General features: G+C 34.8%; 1 protein-coding gene across 6 annotated transcripts in view; it reads right to left on the bottom strand.

Moving 5' to 3' along the window:
* STRBP (spermatid perinuclear RNA binding protein) overlaps positions 1 to 24,091 on the bottom strand; it is an 80,442-nt gene extending 56,351 nt beyond the window's left edge. For 5 of the 6 annotated variants that reach the window (XR_013759709.1, XR_013759710.1, XM_079113787.1 and 2 more), the window contains exons 1-6: positions 23,951 to 24,091; positions 20,258 to 20,478; positions 15,978 to 16,143; positions 11,581 to 11,725; positions 1,437 to 1,528; positions 822 to 917 (exon numbers count right to left, since the gene is read on the bottom strand). Coding sequence is in view for 4 of the 6 variants with exons in the window: in XM_079113787.1 (XP_078969913.1) it covers positions 822 to 917; positions 1,437 to 1,528; positions 11,581 to 11,725; positions 15,978 to 16,143; positions 20,258 to 20,478; positions 23,951 to 23,953 (723 nt within the window). In the remaining 2 variants the exon portion in view is untranslated. Of the gene's footprint in view, positions 1 to 821; positions 918 to 1,436; positions 1,529 to 11,580; positions 11,726 to 15,977; positions 16,144 to 20,257; positions 20,479 to 23,950 lie in introns of those variants that run through there. The other variant, XM_079113788.1, reaches the window with a different exon arrangement.
* Positions 24,092 to 24,881: the final 790 nt, after the last annotated feature.

Here is a 24,881-nt window from a genome sequence, read left to right on the forward strand (position 1 = left end):
AAACTGAGTATTTTTGAGATATTCTCAAATGATGCTTTTATAACAAAAGCTTTCTAATTTTTAGTTACTCTGAAAGAATCACTAAAGAAAGTATGGTCATCTAATTCATTTACCAAAGATTTAACAGGGCTTAATGTAAGTTAGTAATAGCTAATAACAGGCAATATACAACCCAGCCCACCAAAATCCCACTAAATTTACTAGGAAACCCTCAAAGCATAAATAGCTCAATGTGAGAATAAGACTTCATTTTAGACAGTCTGTTCAAGAACTATAATTTGAATAAAAAAAGAACCAAATCTGTATTTAACAAACTGCAAACTAATGATACTTTATCAAAGTAATAATTACAGCTTTATTTGAACTGTTTTATAAAGTTCTTAAGTTGTAGTCTTGATTATGTCAGATATAATTTCCAAATTAAGTCAATGTTATGAAATATATTAACATGGCAAGTTAGCAATTAACTTGTAAATGTCTCCATTGGCCTGTCAGGTAATTTCAACCATAATGGCAAGAAGAACTGAAGGAGAAATGGGTCAGCCAATGAGGCTTTCATGGTCAGCAGAGCAACCATCAGTGCAGAGTTGAGGGCAGGAACACACTTATCAAAAAGATATCTGATTCTGTAACAAGTTGTAAGTGTAACGAAAGAATTCAAATAAAACATGCATAATTTTCCCCCAGGGCAAAAACAGATAACACATACCTTAGGTAACACAGAAGGTAGTCATTTTATAATAACATACCATTTCTATAGGAAATGGTATAGCTTTGCTATAAGCTTTGGAACTTGCTTTTAACTATATTTAAGTACTTACCCATCCTTTTAATGGTGCCCATGTGGGGACTCTGTTGCACAAATCACGCAGAATGCGGAGGACAATTACACATGATTTTAATCCATTTGCCCTTGCCTAAAACAAACAAAATGATTCCAATATCCCCATTGAAATTCATTCTTCATTTTAAGCATATTGATCATGGATAGGTTCTTTAACTGAATACTAAGTAGCAAGCCATTCATTGGTTTTCAAGCAAACCAAAATATCAAGCTATCAAAAATAGTAAATTGTGGTTCAGAAAGAAAGATTTTAAAGTAAAAGAAACTTTATATTAAAATTCCTTTTGTGGCCTTATGGCAATTCCATTGCAGGCAACTATTACTTTTAGCTTTTTTACCCATGGTTGTATTTTACAAGTCATCATTTAAAATTCTGAATAACCTTAGGCCAAAAAGAATTGTATGATAACAAAACATCATTAACTATAATAGAACTATTCTAGGCACTTAACCTAAGTTAACTCTTTTACTCCAACAACCCTAAGAAGTAGAAAGTACCCCATTTTATATAGTACACAGAAACCACTGTTGGGATTCTAAGCAAAACCTGCACAAGTCTACAATAACAGTAAGATAATAACAAAAAGCCAACCTGAAACCATTTGGCATGTCGAAGAGACGCCAAGGCGTTCAGGCATTTCTGCCTGTCCAATAAGTCCGGAGGATCTTTCATCGCAACATTTTCTAATGGTAAAATGGGATAGAGAGAGACAGATACAATTGACCAAGGGGTTCCTGTCAAATTACCAAACAATTTCAAAAAAAGAAGAACAGCAGTATCTGAGTGAACTAATAAGACTCCCAGAAATTTTCACAATTTGGCTTTGTTGCTTCTTTTTCTAATTATGTGCACAATTACTTGAGTAAATAGGAATAAGAATAGCATCTGTGCACAAGTACAATGGAACATATAAGAATTCATTTTGTCAACAAATCAGTGATCCTGCTTCTTACAATCTGGGAACTTATTAACAAGCATGAAAAACATCATGGCACAAAATAAGTACATAGCACTTTTTCCTTTGACAAGACAGGAAGAAGGGAAATTTGGGACCAATAGCAATCATAACTTTTTTTCCAGAAAAAAATTTGATGACTGATCAGTTTTGAAGAAAAACTGGAGCTCTAATGGTCAACTTGAGATTTACTGAGAAAACACTAAATATTCCAAAACACTTTTTGCAACTAAACGAACTCATTCAACAGATAACCATTACTAGAAACTTTACTCCACTGATGAGAACTCAAGTGTTATCCTGAAGTTCTCATGTCTTTTCTGGGCCAAAATTATTAAAACTACAAATATAAAACAAATTGAAATACACTTCCAGATCATATACCTCCTTGTGTAAAAAAGGCAGTTCAAAGGCTACTATCTAATTACAGCTCTTTGGCTTGCTTTAACATTTTAAAATTTGGTTTAGATGGCCCAAAGCAGTAAAATTAAAAATTCAAACATGATTAATGACAAATACCCACTCTGAAGAAGATGTTACATGATACTAAATCCAAGATTCCAAAGGTAAATTTATTTCCTCTAAGCTAAAAAGAAGTAGGCTTTTTTTTTTTTTTTTTTGAAGTCTTGTTGCATTATTTAAAAGCATACAACATACAAATGTTTCTTGGGGGATGATATTTTATCTAATCTAATTAAATCAGATTTATTATTCTCTCTGAAGAACTCTCATATTTAAGACAGCCCATCTTCCTGTATTCTCCTAACAGTAGCTGGTTTGTTTATACATTTGTGTGGGTCAACTACTACAGTATAAGTATTTTTAAATAAAGGATAAAAGCAGTTATCTGACTGCTTAGTTATCAGACTTCACTGTAGCAAATACATTTATTCTAATGGATAAAATGTCATTAACTAAAACTGAAAGCATGAATACCCAATAGAAAACAAATTTCCTTTGGTGCATGCCTACAATCCCAGCAGCTCAGGAGGCTGAGGCAGGAAGATCCCAAGTTCAAAGTCAGCCTCAGCAAAAGCAAGGCGCTAAGCAATTCAGTGAGACCTTGTCACTAAATAAAATACAAAATAGGGGTGGGGATGTGGCTCAGTGACCAAGTGTCCCTGAGTTCAATTCCTGGCACTCCCCCACAAAAAAAAAAAAAAAGAAAGAAAAAGAAAAGAAATCTCCTTTACTGTCAGTTCTCTATTGGCTAAAATAAAAAATTTTAAAAACTATAAAGGACAAAGTGCTACACACTTATTTTATGACAAGGTGAGCTCTACAGCAGATATCTGCATTGTTCACCATTAGTCCCTGCCAACAAAAATCACAACACAGGTTCTCATTTCATTATCCCCACCTTTTTTTTTTAACTTATAAAATGGAAACTCTTGAAAAGAATTATTAATGTGGATTTATTTATAAACATCGATAAATACACCAAAGGTATTGTATTCACAGGTGATGCAGCTCCTAGACTTGCTCAATTTTGTCTTGACACAAAATGTACAACTAACTCATTTTAATGATTTATGTCAAAATGTTTAACTGTGGTCAATACAAGTATCTCTGTAAAGCTCACATACCAGATAAAAGACTATGAATGATTAGAATCTGTTAAAAGTTAGACATGACAAAGGTTGACTGACTGCTAAAGTAACATGATCCAAACAGAAGATACAGAATTTGCTTATTTTCCACCACTTCAATTTTAAAATTAATAGGGGAAAAAACCCAGTAAAGTAAGATAAGCTTTATTCTAACATCTTACCAAGTGTGGATGTTGAGAAAAGGGAGGCAATAGAAGAGGGAAGTGAGGCAGAAGAATTTTTTATAGAAAAAAGCAAGTTAAGCCAAAACTCTTTATGTACTTTCTTGTATTTCATCCAGTGGTCAGAGTTTGTAATTTAAGCCTTAGATTAATTGTATTTATAGCAGGTATTTACAACAGGGACCACAGGAAAATATTTCAATAAATTCTTTCATCTCTAAGATTATAATCACAAACTCTTATTAAAAAAAAATCAAGACATCAGCTTGCTACAGACAGTCAACATTTGGAGACAATAGATTCTACTGAAAAGTGATGAAACGGGCAGGCACTGGATAGAAGACTTGCAACAGATTCCCTTTACATCACCATCAGAATGGCCATGTTTCTTCATGCTCTGATAGTCAAAAAGTCAAAAGATCCAAAATGTCTCAATAGTAATGCGGTGGGAAATAGCAGAGGAGATACAATAATTCATCTCATTTTACCTTCAAAGCTTTTTTATATTAAATAAAATAAATTCATATGGTACTACAGTGCTACGTCTATCTTATTTCCTTTATGTGATTAATAATATATGGTTTTATATATTTTCATTGATTAAAAAAAACTTCATTATTTGGCAATTATTTTGCTTCATTAATATGGCAATCATAGGACTGGTGCTAGAATTTAATACTTCTGGACTTCAATGTAAGATTCAATTTTGTTGGGAAAAGGCTTTTCTAATGAAAAAGACGGGGAGGAGTTCTCATGGAATCCTTAATAGAAACAATAGAACTGTGAGCCATTTCATTTTTTACTACAGTGACCACTGAAACAAAAAGTAGCATGAGAGGTTATAGTAGAGGGATGTTAGCAAAAATGCCAGAAGAAAAAAAAATTTTTTAAAAAACGTATTACTCAGTGACCTGGCACCAGGGCATGAAGGTACATTCAACATTCTGAACAATGGAAGCATTGGAAAGACGTCTATTATACCTAACCATGTTTATTTGGTTAGAGGTTAGATCAGTGAACAGAATCACACCATACGCAGGAAATGTTGGTCAGTTTCTCTCAAGGCCCTACAAGCAAATTATCTGCCCCTGTTAACAAAATCACTAGGCTGAAGATGGGGCAGGAAAAAAGCCAAACACAACTGTTAAGTAGGAGTTATGTGTTTAGAATCTGGACTCTTTAAAGGTAAAATAATTTAGCTGGGGTATCATGACAGGCTCCGTGACAATCTGCATGAAACTGAGCTACTGGGTTCATGTTGAAAGAATTTCCTAATTAGCCTGAAGATATCCTGGCAGCCCCTCCTTTCTCAAATTCCTTGAAGCTTTCAGGAAAGAAGACGTTATGTCCCAAAGCACTGTCCAAGCAAAATATCAGGACACAATAATGTGGACAGGTAAATGTAGAAACAAAGTAGAACAGAGAGAGATTATTCTCATTTATGCCAGTAATGTCACTTAGGATGACTTTCCTTCAGTGAAAGTCAAGCATTAGAAAGATAATAGTCAAAGGTTTGCTCTGCATAAATACCCAGAGCAGCTGGTTAATAGCTGGAGAAGGCAGGAAAATAAAGCCTACAGCATCATTCTAATCTCAGTTGTGATCTCTAAACTGAGAATCTACTATCTCAAGACACATGCTAGAGAACTTCTGCCAAGAAGAGTCAGAAGTTCACACTGGCACCAATACATGAAAAGAGACTCTTGGGCAGCTTCTCTGTCAATCCCTGAACCACGCCACCTCCCCACCCCCACCAAGTTCTGGGGACAGAGGTTTATATTAGTCTTAGCCAGAAAAGTCTCTAGTTTCCCTATCCACCTGGTTTCAAACTGCTTTATAAATGTGATAAAAAGATGTTTTATGAGTCCCAATCACAAATACAGTTCTGTTTTAAAATCACAAACACCAAAAGAAGCTGAGACCATAATGTTCAGAAGGACTAGATCTGCAAAAGCACTCATGCAGATCCCAGAAAGGAATGGGAAAGTACATTGCACACTAAATTTTGAGTAAGAGGACCTGGCCAAATGTTAAACTTTCCTCATTTAAAAGGCAGGATAGTAACTACCTCAAGAGAGCTGCCGTGAGATTTTTTGTTTTGTTGTGTTTTAATAAATCACATACAAGAAAATGCTTATCACACAATAGACTATAAAATACCTCAAAAGACACAGATCTTCAAAATCTATTGCTTAAGCTATGAGATGTTACTCATTGTTAATGCTTCTTTCTTATATACTGGACATATTTATTTAATCAGACAATATGCTGAGTACATAAATTCAATTCACTGATTTACATGTGGTGTTCTTTGATTGCCTCCTATGTGTTGGGTATACTTGTAGGTGCTAAGGAAAAAGAAAAGCGGTAGTAAAAAAAAAAAAAGATAACTACTCTCAATGAATCATTAGTTATAGAATGAGCCTGCTCATTATGAGCACCACAGAAAACCTGTTTATCGATTCTAATAGTATGTGCTTCGATAGGTGTTTAAGAATTTAAATATGTTTACATTTAGGTTGCTAGACCTACTGTGCACACATTACTCACATTGTTAACTGAAGCAGTTTGAATAGGTAAATTTGTGCTAAGAATCTTTAATAAGCTGAATTATTACCACTATTTGTTGAGCAGATACATTGTGCCAGTTATATAAGTCACATTATATAAATTCTCTCCTTTAACCTGTGAACAACTTTTTGAGGTATTTATTATCCACACTTTAAAATGAAGAAAGCAAACCCAAGGTCACAGAGCAGTACTAACTAATGGAATTAATACTGAACATAAGGCTGCTGTGCACCAAAGTCTGTACTTTTTCTCCAGTGCCTTCTTTAAAAGAAAATATGTAGTAATTGAAAAACCACTCCAGATGTAAGAACTCACACAAGAGATATTATTAAGCAGACGAACAGAGTGTCTGTCCTTAAGGGCGCATAGGGGGCAGGGGGAGCTATTCTTAAGTAGTGGAAGTTCGCTAGCTAACAATCTAGGAAGGTAGTGAGTTATCTCAATTGATTGTTCACAGTAACAATCTAGGTTGTAAAATGGTGTGGGGGTTGGGGCAGGCTCCTGCCCAGTGACCCTCTTTTCCACACTTGAGGCATGGGCCTGGAGGTCTAAGAGATAGGGTGTTCCTAGTAGTGGCTGATTGAGCAGGTCTAGCTGGCTGAAAGGCTTTGGCTAGCATTTGGTATTTTAGTTTTTGAGTTTTTTTCTTCCCTTCCGTTATATACCCTGAATGCCACCACTAGAACCTCTTGGCTGTTGGGTAAGGGGGCCCCTGTCGACCACCTCAATTTAGCCTTTATGTCTAGGTAGCTTTGGGAAAAATAATGTCATGAGTAGCTGTTGTTCCTCCACAGTTTCAGGGTCCTGATTAGTATATTTGAGCATGGCTTCTGTGAGGCAACTCAGAAAGGCAGATGGGATGAGTTTTCAGTTTTGTCCTATCATAATTTGTTCATCATAATTAATGGGTTTAATGATTGCCTTTCGAAGACCTATAAGAACGCAGGTTTGGAATTCATCCCATTGCAGACACCTGGTCCCCGTGTTATAATCTCATTGGGGTTCCCTATCTGGTACTGCTTCAGCCCCAATGAGGTGGGTGGGTTTGTTTGACTGGTGAACCTCATCTGCCTAATTGTGCACCTTTTCTCAGACTCGCCTATGCTCCTTGTAAGACTGGGTAAGATACTGAAATTCCTTCATGAAGTTTGCAGAGTTGGAGTTGAAGGAGCCTAGCTGCTTCTCTATCTGGGAAAGACTGGAGAGTAAGAAAGGAACATGAGAGTAAGAAAGGACTCTGATCACTCCCTCCACACCAGCCACCTCCTGTAGGGGAGCTGGAACATGTGCATGGGACCAACTGACTGGAGGACTGGGTAGGCTGGGCAGAGGTAGGAAGCAGAAACAGAGCAGGGCAAAGGAGATGGAGAAGCAGGGGCCACAGGGTCCTCTGCCGCAGGAGACTGGTATGGGGGTGGTTCAAAGTCGGAGGAGGAGGAGGGATTAGGAGGGGAAGAAGAAGCAGGGGAAAGTGAAGATTCACTGCCAAAAGGAGGTGTTCGGGTTTCCAGGAAGAACAAAGATCAGGTTTAGTGTACAAGAAAGAGAAAACTTAAAGGTAAGGAATCTCTTTCCATCTACTTGCTCACTCACAGAAGTTGTATAAGTCCCATAGAACACTGGGATCCAGGGTGCCATTATGGCCATTTGGATTATCTAAAGGATACTGTGACCAAATATCATTATCGAATGAATAAGTTTAGGTGGCTCTAGGCCAGGAGTCAGGTGAAGGGGTTTAAGATTGTCTAGTAGGCACCCCAGGGGGAATCTTCCAGAATGGAGGACCCAGATCCCATGGTGGAGACTGATAAACAGCCAAGTCAGTATCCAAGGCATCCCGAGGTCACAGACTATTTGGCTGGAGACAAGGCAGCAACACAATGATGGGTGTCGACACTCATCGGTATGTGCCAGACAAAAGCCAAGGGGGTTGAGGACTTGGCACCAGAAATTTTAAGAGAAAAAGTGAAGAGGAGCCTCAACCCAGAGAGAGACTCTCCACCATAAAGATCGGGGACCCACCCATCAGATAAGGTCAACTAAGGGAGCCAGCAGTAACTATAAAAGTAGCTGGGGGAACCCCTACTCCTCAACTGCCTTGAGGGCAACAGACAATCAACAGTCAAGTCCCAGGTCAGCAGAGGAGTGTTTAAGTCCACCTAGGTGAAAACTTACCAATCTGAAGGCCAGTGGTGGATTTAGAACTAGGCTTCCAAGCGAATGGAAGATGAGACCAGTGTCTGGGGCTCTGGGGCGTCAGATGGGATTCCACTCACCTAAGTGGCAGTAGAAGAGCTCAACCGAGTCATGGCACCAATGAAAGCACCCAGAAAAACCACTCCAGAGGCAGGAAGTCACACAAGAGATTTCATTAAGCAGTCGAACAGAGTGTGTGCCCTTAGTGGGGGGAGAGAGAAACGGAGGGGGAGCGAAGGAAGGAAAGAGGGAGGGGGAGAGGCAGGGGAGCTATTCTTAATAGTGGAAGGTCTCAGGCTAATAACAATCTGACCAATGACAGATGAGGAAGTTCGCAGGCTAACAATCTAGGTTGTAAAATGGTATGGGGGCGGGAGTAGAATCGGGAGAAATGGCTGTAGTCATTAACCCATCATCCCTTCAGTAATGAATGAGGAAATGGTTAGGTTCTACAGGGCCTGTAAATAAAGAATTAGAATATGGTAAGAAGACTGACTCCGAGAAGGAGCCTTACATATGAAATTTTTAAACAATAAAAAAGATTCACTGTGTACTCTGGCAATTTAAAATATAAATGGTGATTTGAAATGAGTAGTTAAATCCACTACTGCACAGACTCTAACACAAAGGATATAAATTTGATGTAGTAATATGCCCCAATCCTCTGGTTCTGCCTTTTTCCCTTGTTCAAATTTTACCCAAATAAGTAGCAAGAGACGGAAGAGAAATGCATGAGGTGTGTATGTACTGTGAATTGTTTATTTATGGATGATCAAAAGTCCAGATAGCATAGGAAAATGTTTCCAAGGAAAAAAGAAGTTACAATGGATGTGTTTTTTAAACTTTGAAAAATGAGTAGAAATTGAAAAGGGGGGCTGTCTTTCAGTCCCAGAAATCCCTGGAACCTGAATGAATCTTGTGCTTTCATTCCATGCAGCTGCAAATAACTGCATCAAGGAGCTAAGGAGTGCCTAGTATGAGCAAATAGAATTGTAAAAACAGATCTCAAATGCTCAATTATGCTGAAACTTTCAAGTTGCCCAGGAATACACAAAACTGCTAGAAAAAACAAAAGGTTCTTTGACAGGTTAGACAAAATGAGTAAATTTAAAAAGATCATGTGAGTCAACAGGGCTGGGATGTTAAGAATAATTCAGGCAAACCTTTCTGCAATTTAAAAGGAAAATATGTGTAAAATATTAAATCCCAAATGATTCCTTCAACTTACCTGATCCCACACACTAGCTAAGAGTCAACTCATAGAGGTCTTTGGACCCTCAGTAACCCAAAACACCTTGAACAGAGACTATTTGACTCTCCTACTTCATCACAAATCCCATTCTTTAATAACGTATTCAAGCAAAGGTGCAATGCTATAAGAATCTGTTGCTAGGTTCTCTTAACAGAAATTAAGGTTATAAAAGCAACAGACTAAGCTTAAGGATATCACTGCAAGTTATGACAAAATTCCATGTAAACACACAAAACCACAGGGAAAAAGAATCCAGATATTCTCTTAATACTTTCTAAGAGGTAATGGAAGGAATATCAACAGGTACAAGTGAATATATAATTCACCTGGTCTTTGGCAACTTCAGTCATTTTCTCATTTCCCTATAATCAAATTTTTAATAATGCCAATAATGACAATTCTACTTAGAATTCTACTTTAAGTTTTCTTGTTATTGTCGTATATGGACACAAAACATTTATCTTATTTCATTATTATTTTTTAACATGGTACTGAGGATCAAACCCAGTGCCTCACACATGCTAGGCAAGTGCTCTACCACTGAGCTACAACCACAGCCCAAAATGGTTGTTTTTAAACTATAGGGTCAAGTAGAATACAGCTTACCAGAATTAACATTTATCTTGACACATCAGAAATCATAGTTCTGCTGTTAAAAAAATTAAGCATTTAAGATTGAATGGTTCTTCAGAGGTGCAATGGACACTATATATAAGAAAAAATGAGTACAGGCATAACCCAATTTTAGATTGGATATACTTTGATTAAAATGATTCATAAATGTATTTAGTTATTTTTGTTGGGCATAGTATATCTGACTTTAATCATCCAAAAAAATATTTTTTAAAAGATACCACTTTTAGTTTAAGGAGCCTACGAATAACACCTACCAAAAATTTAAGATCTAAGATAAATGTGCTTTTCTACCCTTACTGTGAACTTCAAATAAACTATGAAACTGACCAATATTTCTTACTACACTGGTGGTACTTCAGGTAGAGGAGTAAGCAATGGGACTTGTTGAAATTCAAGAGATGAAAAATAGCAACAGAGAGTCCCCACTGGCCCAGATACACTGCACTGCCTCTAAATTGTCAGGACAGAGTGGCCAGTTGGTCAAAGGTCTGACCAGGAAAAATATCAAATGGCAAGTTTCTAGGAACAGGACTGAGAAGCAGAAACAAGTTAACTTGACATGATAAAAACATCAGAAAAAGAAATTCACTGCACTCCCATCATTACTTCTCAAAGCTATCAAAAACTGAATAGATTTCTCACTCTAGTTTTAGAGGATGACACTGCCATATAGCAATTCTTTTTAACTTAAGTAAGATAAAGCATGATTCTTGCATATATCACAAATCTCCTAAAAAATTTACTGAGGATTATGCATTGATTAAGAAAAAAAAAAAAAAAATCAATCCCCCAATTCACATTCCTTACACTACAAAACAAATCTACATATGGACAACTAAGTAAAACAAATTTTGCAAGGTTATGTGGCTATCAGAAATTAAGAGCAATTACGCAAGTGAGTACTTTTGAAACAATAAGTGAATTTGAAAATAATACCATTTTGGTCCATATTTAATCCTGAAATCTGGCCATTAAGCCAAAATAAATAGAACAGGTTGGTTGATACCAGCAATGTAATGTAATACTAGACAAAGTAAAACAGAACACCAAAATGGTGTTAAAAAAAAAAAAAAAATTGAGAGTTAAGGGCCACATTTGATATGCACAGGTTTTTTAAATTAATCTATTTTGTATTTTAAAATTATACATGTTTGAAAAGTACACTAATTATTTAGAAACAAAGCTGTTTAAATACTATGGGTAGTATAAAAACAAATGAAGACCGATTTCCTAAACCAGTAAAGCACAGTTAACAAAACCACTGCAACGAGCTCATACATAAACAAAACAATATGTATACACACACACACACACACACACACACACATATATATATATACATATACACATGTACCTCCATCTTTCTTCTCCAGTTCATCCCGAATTAGAGGGGAAGTAAGTATCACCTTCAAAGTCAGGGTGGGCTCTTTAGTGTTCCGAATTATAATAGATGCCTCATTTACACATTGTTCCACTTGATATTTCTCTTCTGTAAGTTTCTGAAAAATCACCAAGATTTCAATAACATCCTATTAACTTGACTGAAATCTCAAATGCACTAGGTTCTAAAATGTTATAAACTATTGATTGGTATTACTGTGCTGAAAAGCAACATCCACAACTAGTTCTTTAGTTTGGCAAAAACTTCTCTCAACTTACAAACAAATCCTTTCCATCCTCAAAAGGCAACCACAATGTCAACCATCCCAACAATTATGAAACAATATTTAAAACTATTCTAATATTTAAAAGTAAAATGTTAACAGCATCATTGAAATTATTACAGAGAACAGCTTTAGAATAATAAATAGCTGGGAATGTTCTCTAAACCAAAAAGTTTTCTTTTTTTTTTTCTTTTTTCTTTTTTTTTTTTGCAGTACTGGGGACTAAACCAAAGGACACTCCACTACTGAACTACATCCTCAACATTTTTTACTTTGAGACAGGGTCTTCCTAAATTGCCCAGGCTGGCTCAAACTTGCAGACCTCCTGCATCATCCTCTGGAGTTGCTGGGACTACAGGTGTGAGTCATATACCTGAAACCAATAGCTTTTTAGTTAGAACAAACTAAAGAGGAACTTCTACTTGCCAAGGACTTGCAAATGTAAGATTATATGGATTTTCTAAAAGAAATTGAGTAAGCACGAATGAAAAGGGATCCTTTTAAAATTTTTAAAATATTTTTAGTTGTAGATGGACACAACACCTTTATTTTTTAATTCTTTTTAATGTGCTGAGGATTGAAGCCAATGCCGCACACATGCTAGGCAAGCAGTCTATCACTGAGCTACAACCCCAGCCCTGAAAAAGGCTTCTTACACATTTACTTACCAGAAAAAGAAATATATACAAACAAGTAACTTCCACACTTCTCTTACAAAAGGTCTCTCAGTCATAAAGAAGAATGAAATTATGGCATTTGCGGGTAAATGGATGGAACTGGAAGCCATCATACTAAATGAAATAAGTCAGTACCAAAAACCCAAAGACAGAATGTTCTGATATGTGCATGTTAACATACAATAAAGGTAGCAGGGTAGAGCGGGAGAACAGAAATTCATTGGATTAGACAAAGGGTAATAAAAGTAAGGGAGGGAGGAGGGGATTCAGAAAGACAGTAGAATGAATAAGACATAACTTTCCTATGTTCATATATGAATATAAGACCAGTAAAACTCCACATCATGTACAACCACAAGAATGAAATACTAATTAAGTTATACTCCATATGTGTATAATATGTTAAAATATACTCTGTCATGTATATCTAATAGAACAATTTTTTAAAAAATTTTTAAAAGGTCTCAGAGATCATCAAATTGAGATTTATCATTATGACAAGTCATCTGATAACCACAGGGAAACTTACATTGCTTCTTTTAACAAATTATTATAGACACAGAACTTCCACAAAACAATCACCCAATTAGAATCACATATTAATTATTATTGTTTTAGTTGTCAATGAACCTTTTTTTTTTTTTTATTTATATGTGGTGCTGAGAATTGAACCCAGTGTCTCACACATGCTAGGCAAGTGTCCTGCCACTGAACTATAACCGCAGTCCCACATGTTAATTTATATTTAACATTATTATATATTAAATATTTAATAACAAGGGCCTTTCTTAGTGATGAAATTTTTAGTATCTATTCCTGAAAGGAAACACTACTAGATCATTGGTATATATTAAAAATAGTACACAAAAATAGTATTTTACCATTGAACAGTTCCAAAAAAGCAAGAAAAAGACAACTCATTATCCTAATTTTGAATAGAGGAAGCCAAATAAAGGAAAAACCGCACAAGTGAATGAAAAACCAAAATCAAAATATAAAGCAACAGCATAAAACTGCTCACATTCTCATTTTGCCAATAAAAAGGATTAAAGATGTTTATTAGCGAAGAAGTCAAACTAAATTTTCAATTATGCATGTAGATCCCTACAATGCACATGAGTTTTAAACTAGACTAATTTTAAGTGTTCTCTAGTCCTGGTCATCCTCTGCCTTGTTTGCTCAAAGTAGTTCTAAAATCACCATAGAAAAGAGTATGGAGGGAAAAGGTATGTTTCAACATTAATTAATTAAAATAATTAATAAATGCAGGTTTTGCTGTAAGTGTTCAGGAAGACTTTTAATCCATAAGAAAATAAGATCATGTCAGATACTACTGTTCCACATAAATGCTAAGAAAACAAAGTGAAAGATAATATGTGAAAGTCACACTTAAAATTATTTCTTTCCTGAAATTATCAGCAATAATATTGCATGTGTGTTTATATATATAGATGCAGGCATGAGTGTGCACATGAACATAATTTAATCTGAGGGAAATATACCTTTACCCAAATACAGATTATTCATTATTAGAGAATTCTCCAGGCTAAATTAAACTGAAATACATTTCTCATAATGTCCACCATCGGTCCTAATAGTTCAGGCCTCTTCTACCATCCCTAAAAATAGCCCCTTCAAAGACCTAAGAATATTTCTTTCTTTCTAAATCTTCTCTTCTTTAGCCTAAAAAGCTCTTGTTTCCTCACATTTAAGATGGTCTCCACAACCTAAACTCTCTCTTGGGTTCCTCCCTTGAACATTTACTAGGTCAAAAAAGAGTATTTTAAAACTGTAGTACACAGAAATAAAAACTTTCACTCAGGAGAGGAACAATTCAGAGTTTACACCATTGTGATGTGCAGAGAGAACACCCTATATTGGTGCACAGTGAAGTTTGGTCCTATCTTCTGTATCTTCAAAGCTGAAGAGATGTGACAGATTTAGTAAGAAACTCTGGTTTATTACAGCACTGGATCTCAACCTTTTTCTCCACTTTGACACACCTGATGATGAGAAATATGACCATTCTCATAAGAAACAGTACTTACTAAAAGGAACAGAAAAGAGTGATATGGCTGAAAAAGGCTTCGGTTATTACTTATTATAGGCTTGACAGTAACAATGTTCTCCATACTAAAAGCAGAAATGCAGATTAAATTCTAAAGCAATAAAAAAAGGAAATGAGAATTTTATTAACATTCTGATAAGAAAGTACTGGTAGACAGCTGTTACTGAGCTTTTCATTTCATAAAATTTATTATATTCTATGTCCCTTACCATTCTCTTTCCCCAAACGACCATAAAAGGATGAAAGAAAAAAGGAGTTAAACTCTATAAAAAAAAAAATCAGAAAATCTCTCTCCATCAATATTCAAAGTGGGAAAGTTGAATATGTTCTGTCACTTAGAAAACTATATTTTAAGATTTACGATGGAATAATAAAACAGTGCCCTCAAAATTAATATAGGAAAATGCATCGACAAATAATATAAATGTGTACCAAGAGTGGTAGATTTAAAAAAAAAAAAAAAGTTTTAAAATTCAGTTGGTAATATAAAAAAAAAAATCTAGTAACAAATCTCATGAAAACAAATTCAAAATTCATATTACTTGGGCGGGAGAGAACCACTTTTACAAGAAGTATAAATAAAAGAAACCAATAAAAGAAATGGGAGAATTCAACAATTCTCAAGTTTGGACCTAGGGGTGAACAATATTTCTGTGACATGGATATAAGGACAAACTGAAATGATATCAAACAGCCATAATCTAATTAGATCACAGGTGACACACATCTGAAACCAGAAGATGATAACAGCTGCCCAATCAGTACTACAAATGGCCCTTTGGGTGGCTGGCAAAGCAGATCCTAGGAGTCTTCCATCTCTGGTAGCATCCTCCAAGGAACACGGCAACATTAAAAATTTTTTTCTAAATACTTCCCAGGAAGAAAAAGGTATGGAAACAAGGAATTAATAGTGACTTTCCATTAACAGTTATATTACCTTACTCTTTAATTTTAACTGTTTATCAGTTATAAAAGTTATATATAAAAGGCTCAAGTTGTCTAGGCTCTTTTTGAGTTTTCTGCATTTCACCAACCCTTCCAAGAGTTTTATAATGCTGAGAGATCTAGTCTGGAAAAAATGAAACCTCTCAGCAAGATAAACTTGAAAAGTTTAAGACTGTACCTTAATAGTCATCTTAATTTGATAATTATATCCTGAGTACTAATCTCTATAAATGTGTTTCAACTGTGATGATTAGTCAACTGACCCAGAATAGTGGCACTGCTTGTGTTTGTACCTACCCCTAAATATTACCAAGTCTTGTTACTAAATTCATCAAGGTTAGTACGTATTTTCACCTTTTTAGAAATTCTTCTAGAGGTGCAGTTAAACTGTACTCACCTGAATCTGAATTGGAAGATTATCTTTGACTGTACTTAACAGGGTCTCTGTGGGTTTGTCTTTGCACATTAAAACCAGTTCCAAATCCATATCATCTTTAATCAGCAAGCCTTTTGCAACCAGACCAATCCTCATTACACCACACAATGTCCGACCACCTTGATCCCTAAAAACAGAAGTCTGAATGATTCCTTGTACAACCTATTAACTTCATCATCATTTGGCTTCCTGGATATTCATATAAATTGATAAGAAAATATGTAAATCCAGACATCAAAAAATCTACAGATTAAAACTCTCAGATTTAAGGAGCATACAGTAACTATTGTCCCCCCCAAGGAATAATTCAATTGGGAGCATATTTCAAAGTACAGATCTTTAAATTCTTTACTACATCTATATTCCTTAAGAAACCCCAAAATATTTTATCTCCTTAAATAATTTTCGAATTATTCTTTTTAAATTCCCATTGTTTTTTAATAGTAACTAATGAATTGGCACGAAACATGAACACCATGGTATACTGAGAATTTCAAGACAGAAATCTAAACTATCTGAATTCTACCCCAGCAGTTCCTGATGGCTCGGTAATCTCAAATGTCAAATTGCTATTGGCTAAATGAGCTAAGTTCCTGCCTAGCTGCATCGTTGTGAAATCCACAAAAGTTTATGGGGAAGACTGAAAAATGTGAAGAGCTGAGGAAGTAAAGAGTTGAGAAAGGAAAGAATAATCTATCAGTTTTGCACTCCAAACCCAGGAGTAGTTACAAGAGCAAATATCAAATCATGAATAGAGTGCATCAGAAAAATGTTCACCTATTTTTGGTTTAAATTCTAAAACCTTATTAGTTCATTTTCTTCAATCACAAATGAAAATATTAAGCAAGCTTAGCAGTCATTCAGTAAGGCAAGTTTTAGAGCATGAGAAAATACTGCTGCTCCTGAGGTTACACAGTGTTGAAATTACCAAACCAATCACAGATTAGGTATCATACTTAAAAGAGGAAGGCAAAGAAACAGCTTAGAACAAACATACTACATATTCTCACTTAAACTTCACAACAGAAGGTTTGTAAGACAAAGAATGTGAACATCAGAAAAGTTAATTATTCAAGTTCACAAAGAGGGTAAAATGGCAAAGCCTGAATTCAGACCCAGGTTGATTTGACCACAATATTTAGGTTCTTTACACTGTCTGGTTGTTTCCCAAGTTTAGAAAGGGAGAGGTTAAAATTAAGAGAGGTCAAGCAAGGCAATCTGGAAATCTGACTTCAATAGAGTCTTACTTGCCTAGATGGAAGAAAAAGATCATTCTAGATGAAAGCAAAGAATCAGCAATTAGGCAAAAGTCAGTGTAATTGAGAATAAAATGAAGAACGTAAAGAAACAAATTGTAGCAGTGGAAACTCGATAGAAAATTATAAATAATCCAGCCACTGATTTGGTGCCTGTCACACCTTAAAGATTCAATAAATATTAAAACAACCATAAAGTTGCCAGAAATACAGACGTAAATAAGCATTTTAAAGCAAATAACCCAAGTGTAGAAACTGATTACTTCTGCATCCCTGTCCTCTATTCTCTTAGTCTCCCTAATCTAACAGTGATTTATAAATTACTCCTCTATAGTCACCCTCAAACCACTGCCTTCAAATTGTTCAGGTTCTAATTACCTTGAAAGTATACTATCTCAATCACCTCCAGACCTCATCAGCTTTATTTTGACTCATCTCTGCTGTCTTCAACCTACTGTATACAGTATGCTGCAAACAGAATAATCTTTCAAAGGCATTCCACCTATTATTTTCCTTAGTGAACACTTGGACTCAGCATACTGGGAGGTAATTTAGAAGGCAGCCTGACTTTCTGGTTTGAATCCTGGCTCTGTTACTTACTGCTGACATTGAACAAATTACAAATACTTGACTTCTTTGAGCCTGCTTTCTCATTTATAAAACAAGAATAATCCTTTCTTATAGAGTGGTACTGAGAATATAATTCAATGCAAGTAATGATCCTTGCCCAGAGGCCAACTTTTCTCACACCTAAATCTCTGCTGAGACTTATTTTTTATTCCCCTTTCATGGCTTGCCAAAATTCTACCCATCTCTGAGCCTACTCCAAATACTCCCTTCCTTATTAAAGCTTTATCTGATTCCCAGAACCAGCAGATCATCTCTTTCTGCTCTGTAATTTGAAAATTTATTCACATGAAATTAAAGCATACATGCTAAGAAAATGGAATCTAGAGTCATACATACTTGACTATGAATCCTGGTGAACATTAGTCATTAACAACTCACTTATTAAACTCTAAATCATAATTGAATTATACTTGGTCTTTTTCCACAGATAGAGGGCAGCTTGTTTAATGTGAGAAACTAAGTACTAATTCAAAAAAAGATATTCATGAATAATGAATTTGAATATAGCAGTTATTGTAGAGCAGGTAACAATGAATTCCTTAAAAATCAAGGATAAAATCCTAATATTCTTCATGATACAAAATTGTGGAACCTTGTGCCATGATTTAACTTTTGAATCAGTTTGTAAAAGGGCAAAATAATAGGTTAAAATAAGGGAGCATAGATAAAAGTTGCCTAACAGCACCTAGCACTAGAAGACACTTAACAAATCTACTTAACAAGTGTTCCTCACTCAAGCCTAGCACACACTGGAAAACAGCTCTGTTCAAAGACTTGTCTGACTCTTTTTTATACAAAATAAGAACCGTCATTTGTACTTCTTGAGTTCCATCACTTACAAGAATCACAGACAAGTGCTCAACCTGGAACCATTACACAAATGGGAAAACTTTACACAGACAACCAAGAGCATCTACACATAGCTATATTTAAAAATATAGAAGAAAGTGTGGAGCACATTATCTTTTAAAAACCTTTAAAACCAGTTAAGCAAGTCTACAGAAAAGCTTTCCAAAAGTATGCCAGCTTTGAGGGAAAAAAAAAAAAGATGTATTTAAAAGATCTGAACTCCACTGAAATATATACTTAAAAATGATAAAAAAGAACATATTTTGTTGTATATATGTATCTATATAACCACGTATGTAAAACCACAATTTAAATAAGCTTAAAAATCAGCAATAAATATATCAAATTTAAATTTGTTGTACATGACTATTTGACTTGTACAATATTGAAACATATACAGAACCAGATATCATTAAGGCATCACAAATTCAGTCTCTGAATATTGCTAATTAACATGAGCTCCAAATTGGACCATAACATTTTTAAGTCATCATATATGACAAAAATTGAATTAATTCCAAGAACCTTCAAACTCACACCAGATACAAAGTATAAATTACCTATAAACAGTTAATGTAGTAAAGAAATTATATTTGTCAGCAAAAGTTTGACAGATTATCTTTCAACTAAAGATGAAAAGGTTACACTAACTTTTAGTGAAGAAATATGTATCAATATTTTTCTACTATTCTTTATCTTCTTATCACACTGATTTAGAATTGGAAGCTGGAAAGAATAATTCAATAACCTTTATCTTCCACTAACAAAGGATACAGGTTTAAAAAATAATGTTTTAAAACCTATTAATATGATGTAATTAAATTGTATGGACTTCATCTTTCAAAATAAGATATACACTTATTCCAAAGATAGTGGCATTGCTCAAATCCATCACTGTACACTTAGCATGACACAGTCTCAAGATCTGACTCCAGTTACCACTGCTGTTTCATCTCACCAATTGCTTCTGTTATTACAACACTTTGAACACTGTATTGTAACTGTAACATCAGGTTCCCATTAGACCTTCCTTCATTCCACAAGTATATTAACATTTTTGGTATGCAAGACTCTGCACTACATCCTTTTGATGCCACAAGGCAGATTCCAACAAGGCAAAAATACCTTTAAAATACATTTTCATACACTCCATCTACACTAGGATTAAAATGTCTGACAAAAAGAATTATTTCCCCCTGCTATTACTTACGAATTTAGGAGACTGAACCAACACAGAAAAAAGATGACAATATCTTTACATAACCTTCAAACACAGAAGGACTTGGTACATTCTCAGAAGGGATCCTAACAAGTCCATCTTATTTTTCTAGCTCTAATCATTATTCCTTCCTTGCTTTCCTTTCAGTATTAACTTAGAAAAACTCCATGTATTTCCCTGGTTATAGTCACATATATGAGAAAACATACGGCGCAGTATAGTGTAGGGACTCTCTCAGACTTTTCTGTGTACTCCAGTACAGTATCACAAGACCAGTCCATACTCACTTGGAATAATTCTCTACAGTCTCATCTTTCTTCACTTCTGTCTCGCTCTCTGATTTTGTGCCTTTATTTGTTTCATCCAGCCAATCTGAGACATGTTTAAGAGCACATTCAACAGTAGACACCATATTTTGAACAGCTTCTAGTTCCTCTGGAGATGGATAGATTGTTGAATGTTTCACCATAACATGGCGATCATCATTGGCAAAAGATCGAATAGATCTCTGTCAGAAGGAAAAAGAAAACAATTGCTTCAATAAAAGAAATGGCACTTAAATCATGCCATCAAATGTCAAACAATTATAAAACAGTTAACATTAAAATAATAAAAATTTGCTCAGGAATGGTGTGGAATTTCATTAATGGGTTTATTAAATTAGAGGTCTTTCATTCATGTTTTGGTAAGGCTCACCTAGGTCACACTCAAAACAGTGTGACCTATATAAATACCTATACCTTCTGAATAGCCCTTCAAAAAAAGGCATCCATTTCACAGGATATTTGTAAAAAAGTCTCTCGGAATACATGATGGTGACTCATGACATTCAGTCACTCCCTTCCAAACTGATGGAGACTTTCACACTTTAAAAACTTGAGAAGGCATAATACAGTAGAGATACAAAATATAAAGTTATGTATGAATTATGGAAAATATTGGAATGCTGTTTAGTACTTGACATTCAAACCTCTGGTGCAAGGCTTTAATTTTTAAAGAAGGTTAGCAGGAGACATTCCAAATTCCAGAATGAGGAAAATAATGTAAAAACAACTTCCCAAGCTAATTTACACATGTTATCACATTCTAAATCAAAATTTTCTCAGAACTGGTTTACTTAAACCTCAAAGAAAATCATTTTAAAGCTTATTTGGAAAAACAAAATCAATGACAGTATTAAGAAATATTCTACAAAGATAGATGAGTAGTACCATTATACTAAAATAAAATACAAAAAATTTTAAGAAGCAACAATTAAATGATTTCTGGCCCAGAAATCAGTGGAGCAGACTAATACTCAGAAATAGAATAAATTTCATGAGAACAAAATAGATCCTTCACACTCATGAGTCACACATCCATAAACCTTTCAGTAGTTCCAAATTTACAAATATCACAAAGCCACTTGTACCAGCACACCAAACTAAACAAGGATAAGGTGGTAAGTTTTCTATAAAACCCAAAATATTCCTTTTAAAGGATGTTTACAGTGTCTTTACTTACCTGAAATTATGTGCAAATGGATGGCAAAAATTTTGAAGCCTTCACCACAAAATTAAAAACATTCAAAATCCTTATCAATCCTGTCTCTTGTTTTATAACTATGTTTAAAACTTATTAGTTTGAAAACTAGTATGTTAACACTACAATATCACTGTCCCCTATAAAATGAAGCAAACTATAATAACTGAAAAGGTATGTAAGCCTTTGAAAATCTCGATTGTTATATAAATTCAGAACTAAAATCAGTCAAAGCTTTCCTTTTTCTCAATGAAAACCATCTGTCTAGATATCTTTCTTGTTTAACATTCAGGACCAGTTTTCCAACTGCAGCTTTTTGCCACAAAGAAAAAAAACTTTTGAATCACTTCGTGAGAAGATTTATTGATATATCTAAGAACAAGTACTGAAAAACCAAGGGAGTCATATTATGAGTTGGAGATGTTAGGTTGTTACCTAGACTCATGTATGAGCCAAGACCATCAGTCCTATACACTTACCTCATCTAAGCAAAATTACATATTCCTATATTATACAAACATTTGGTGTTTCACAAATAATTTAGACTGCCAATGTTAAATCCAAAAAGATTAAATACAATAGGCTATCCATGGTTGAGAGGAAGAATTGACAAAATGGTATAACAAAAAAAAAAAGGGTAGAAAAATCTTATTTACTCAAACAATATCCAAATGGATATTCTTCAAGTATTTTAAAAATGAAATCTAAACAACAGTAAATTCTCATTCAACTCTTAGAGCTAAGAAGCAAGAAATAGGAGAAAATGGAAAATGTTCACTGATTAAAACTATATTGAAGCACAAAATTGCTTGCCAGAAAAACCTACGTTAATTTAAAGAATAAACCAGAGAAGGAATTCCATCAATCATAACAATATAAAGCATTTCTTTAAGTTGTAAGATTACTGAGAATGTAAGAAATGAATTGAAAAAGCAAATAATTCTCATGGTGGGAAACACAAATTTCAGTGTGTTGGGTTTTTTTTTTTTTTTTTTAAACTTTGTTTTGGGGGTTTTGTTTTTTGGGTTTTTTCCCTCCACATTTTACCATAAAACTAGAAGGACAGGGAAAGTTACAAGATACCATTTCTTTCCTCACCATTCAGATCTAAGATATTAGTAGAATTTCCTCCCTATAAAGAGCAAGTTGACTAAGCCATCGTTCTTGTCACAAATATTTCAAAAGGCAAATAACATTTAAAGAAACACCATCAGACTTGCTACAACATATTCAAAACTCACTGACAGTTTTTGTCCTTTTACATCTACATAAAATTTCTTTTAAATACCCTTTCTAATTTAGGGAAAAAAATCCACACAAAATCTTCAGAATAAAAATACTAGGGTAAAAATTTCAACACATTTTACCAATTAAAAAACCTAGGCACCAGAGATGACTTCATCTAACACTATAAATTCAAGTCAAGTGTGAACTCTCCACAGAACACAAAGTTTCCTTGATAGTCAGTTTAGTATCCCTAACACTTGACCCTATTATTTTTTTTAACTTATTTTTATTGTAAACAAATGGGATACATGTTGTTTCTGTTTGTACATGAAGTAAAGGCATACCATTTGTGTAATCATACATTTACAAAGGGTAATGGTGTTTGATTCATTCTGTCATTTTTTCCTTCCCCCCACCCCTCCCACCCCTTTTCCCTCTATACAGTCCCTCCTTCCTCCATTCTTGCCTCCTCACCCCCATTATGTTTGACCCTATTATTTTAAAAGAGATAGATAAGAGTCTTTGAGTTAAACACAAATTGTATATACTTTTTTTTTATTGTAAATAAATGGGATACATGTTGTTTCTGTTTGTACATGGCATAAAGGCATACCATTTGTGTAATCATAAATTTACATAGGATAATGTTGTTTGATTCATTCTGTTATTTTTTCCCTTCCCCCCACCCCTCCCACCCCTCTTTTCCCACTATACAGTCCTTCCTTCTTCCATTCTTGCCACCCTCCCTAACCCTCACCCTAAACCTAACCCTAACCCTAACACTAACCCCTCTCAACCCCCATTCTTACACCATTCATGTCACCAATTAAAAGACCAGCTCAGAATTTTTAATTTCCATAGGAAAAAACTGAACTATAGATAGAAAGCCAGATAAAAAATGCTTAATTTCAAGTTCAAGATCACTGAGCTATTTGTATTGGTTTGCTAATGTCAGTTTGACTAGAAAATATTATTTATGAGCTCTGCCTCCCTTGGATTTAATAATTTATGGCCTGCAGGCTCATGGGGCTCCATCTTGTGGCTTAAAGGGCTCATAATAAATTTGAACTCTTTTTTTTTTTTTTTTTAAATAGCAGAATGCCATCTTCATCTTATGCACTGGAGTCAAAAATTAACACCATTGTTTTTCCTTGCCCTCACTATTAACACTTTCAATTTAAATTACTGAATTCTTTTATAAGTAGGAAATCAAGGAAATGTAAGTAACCTACCATGGTTTTCTATAATATTTTAGCTTCTTTTTTCGATCCTTTCCTCTCTTTCTTGTCGTCTTTACTAGACACTGTTTTGTGTGACAGTACCTCCTCATAAGCCTGAGTCCTCTGACAGCTCAGCATCAAATATGGCAAAAAGATGTTTTAAGACCTGTTCTCTGGAATATACCTGCAAGAAAAGAGAAAAGCAACTTTTCAAAAATTTTTTACACTTAGCTTCAAATCTGTGTGTGGAAACACAAACATGCTATTTTATTGGTTTAAACTTCACAGAAGAAAATTACCTCATTTCAAACAAAAACCTAACATCCTTTGAAGGTCTGGATCCAAGAACCTAAGTGATTTGGCCAGAAAATTAGCCCTCCTGGTAGTCACAATGTGGCAATTGGCTGATTTGTACTACATGAGATAAACAGATTTGCAGATACAGACTTAGTAAAGAAACACCATATGAAAGAACAATACTGCTACTGATGGCTGTTGAATTAACCATCAGATTACCAATTAAAAGTTGGTAGTAGTCAGACCTGTGTGAAATTTTCCTAGACCAAGGCACCTGAAGAAATGGCAATACCATTAACTGTCATGATTCTTTTCTGCTTGACAAAGCCAATAGACAAACAGTATATGCTAACACAATGTTTCTCCTTTAATTATTTTTAGGCTTCAAATTCAGAATGTATTACTAGCTGTTTCCCTGACTTCAAAAAGACCCAAAGCCCCTTAGCCTAAACCCTCCCCTATGCCAAACACCTGAATACTCCCTAGATCCTGACTTCATGACCCCTGGAAGACCCTGGCCAGAATCCCACAGCATGTTTCTTCCCAGAGTCCTAATTATCATTCTTCTACACACTTTAGTTCTAGCTTAATGTGACTTTGTTTTATTCCAGACAGAGTCAACTAAGCTCTTCTGAGTATTCATAAA

Source organism: Sciurus vulgaris (assembly GCF_902686455.1).
Source record: "Sciurus vulgaris genome assembly, chromosome: 15".
NCBI lineage: Eukaryota > Metazoa > Chordata > Mammalia > Rodentia > Sciuridae > Sciurus > Sciurus vulgaris.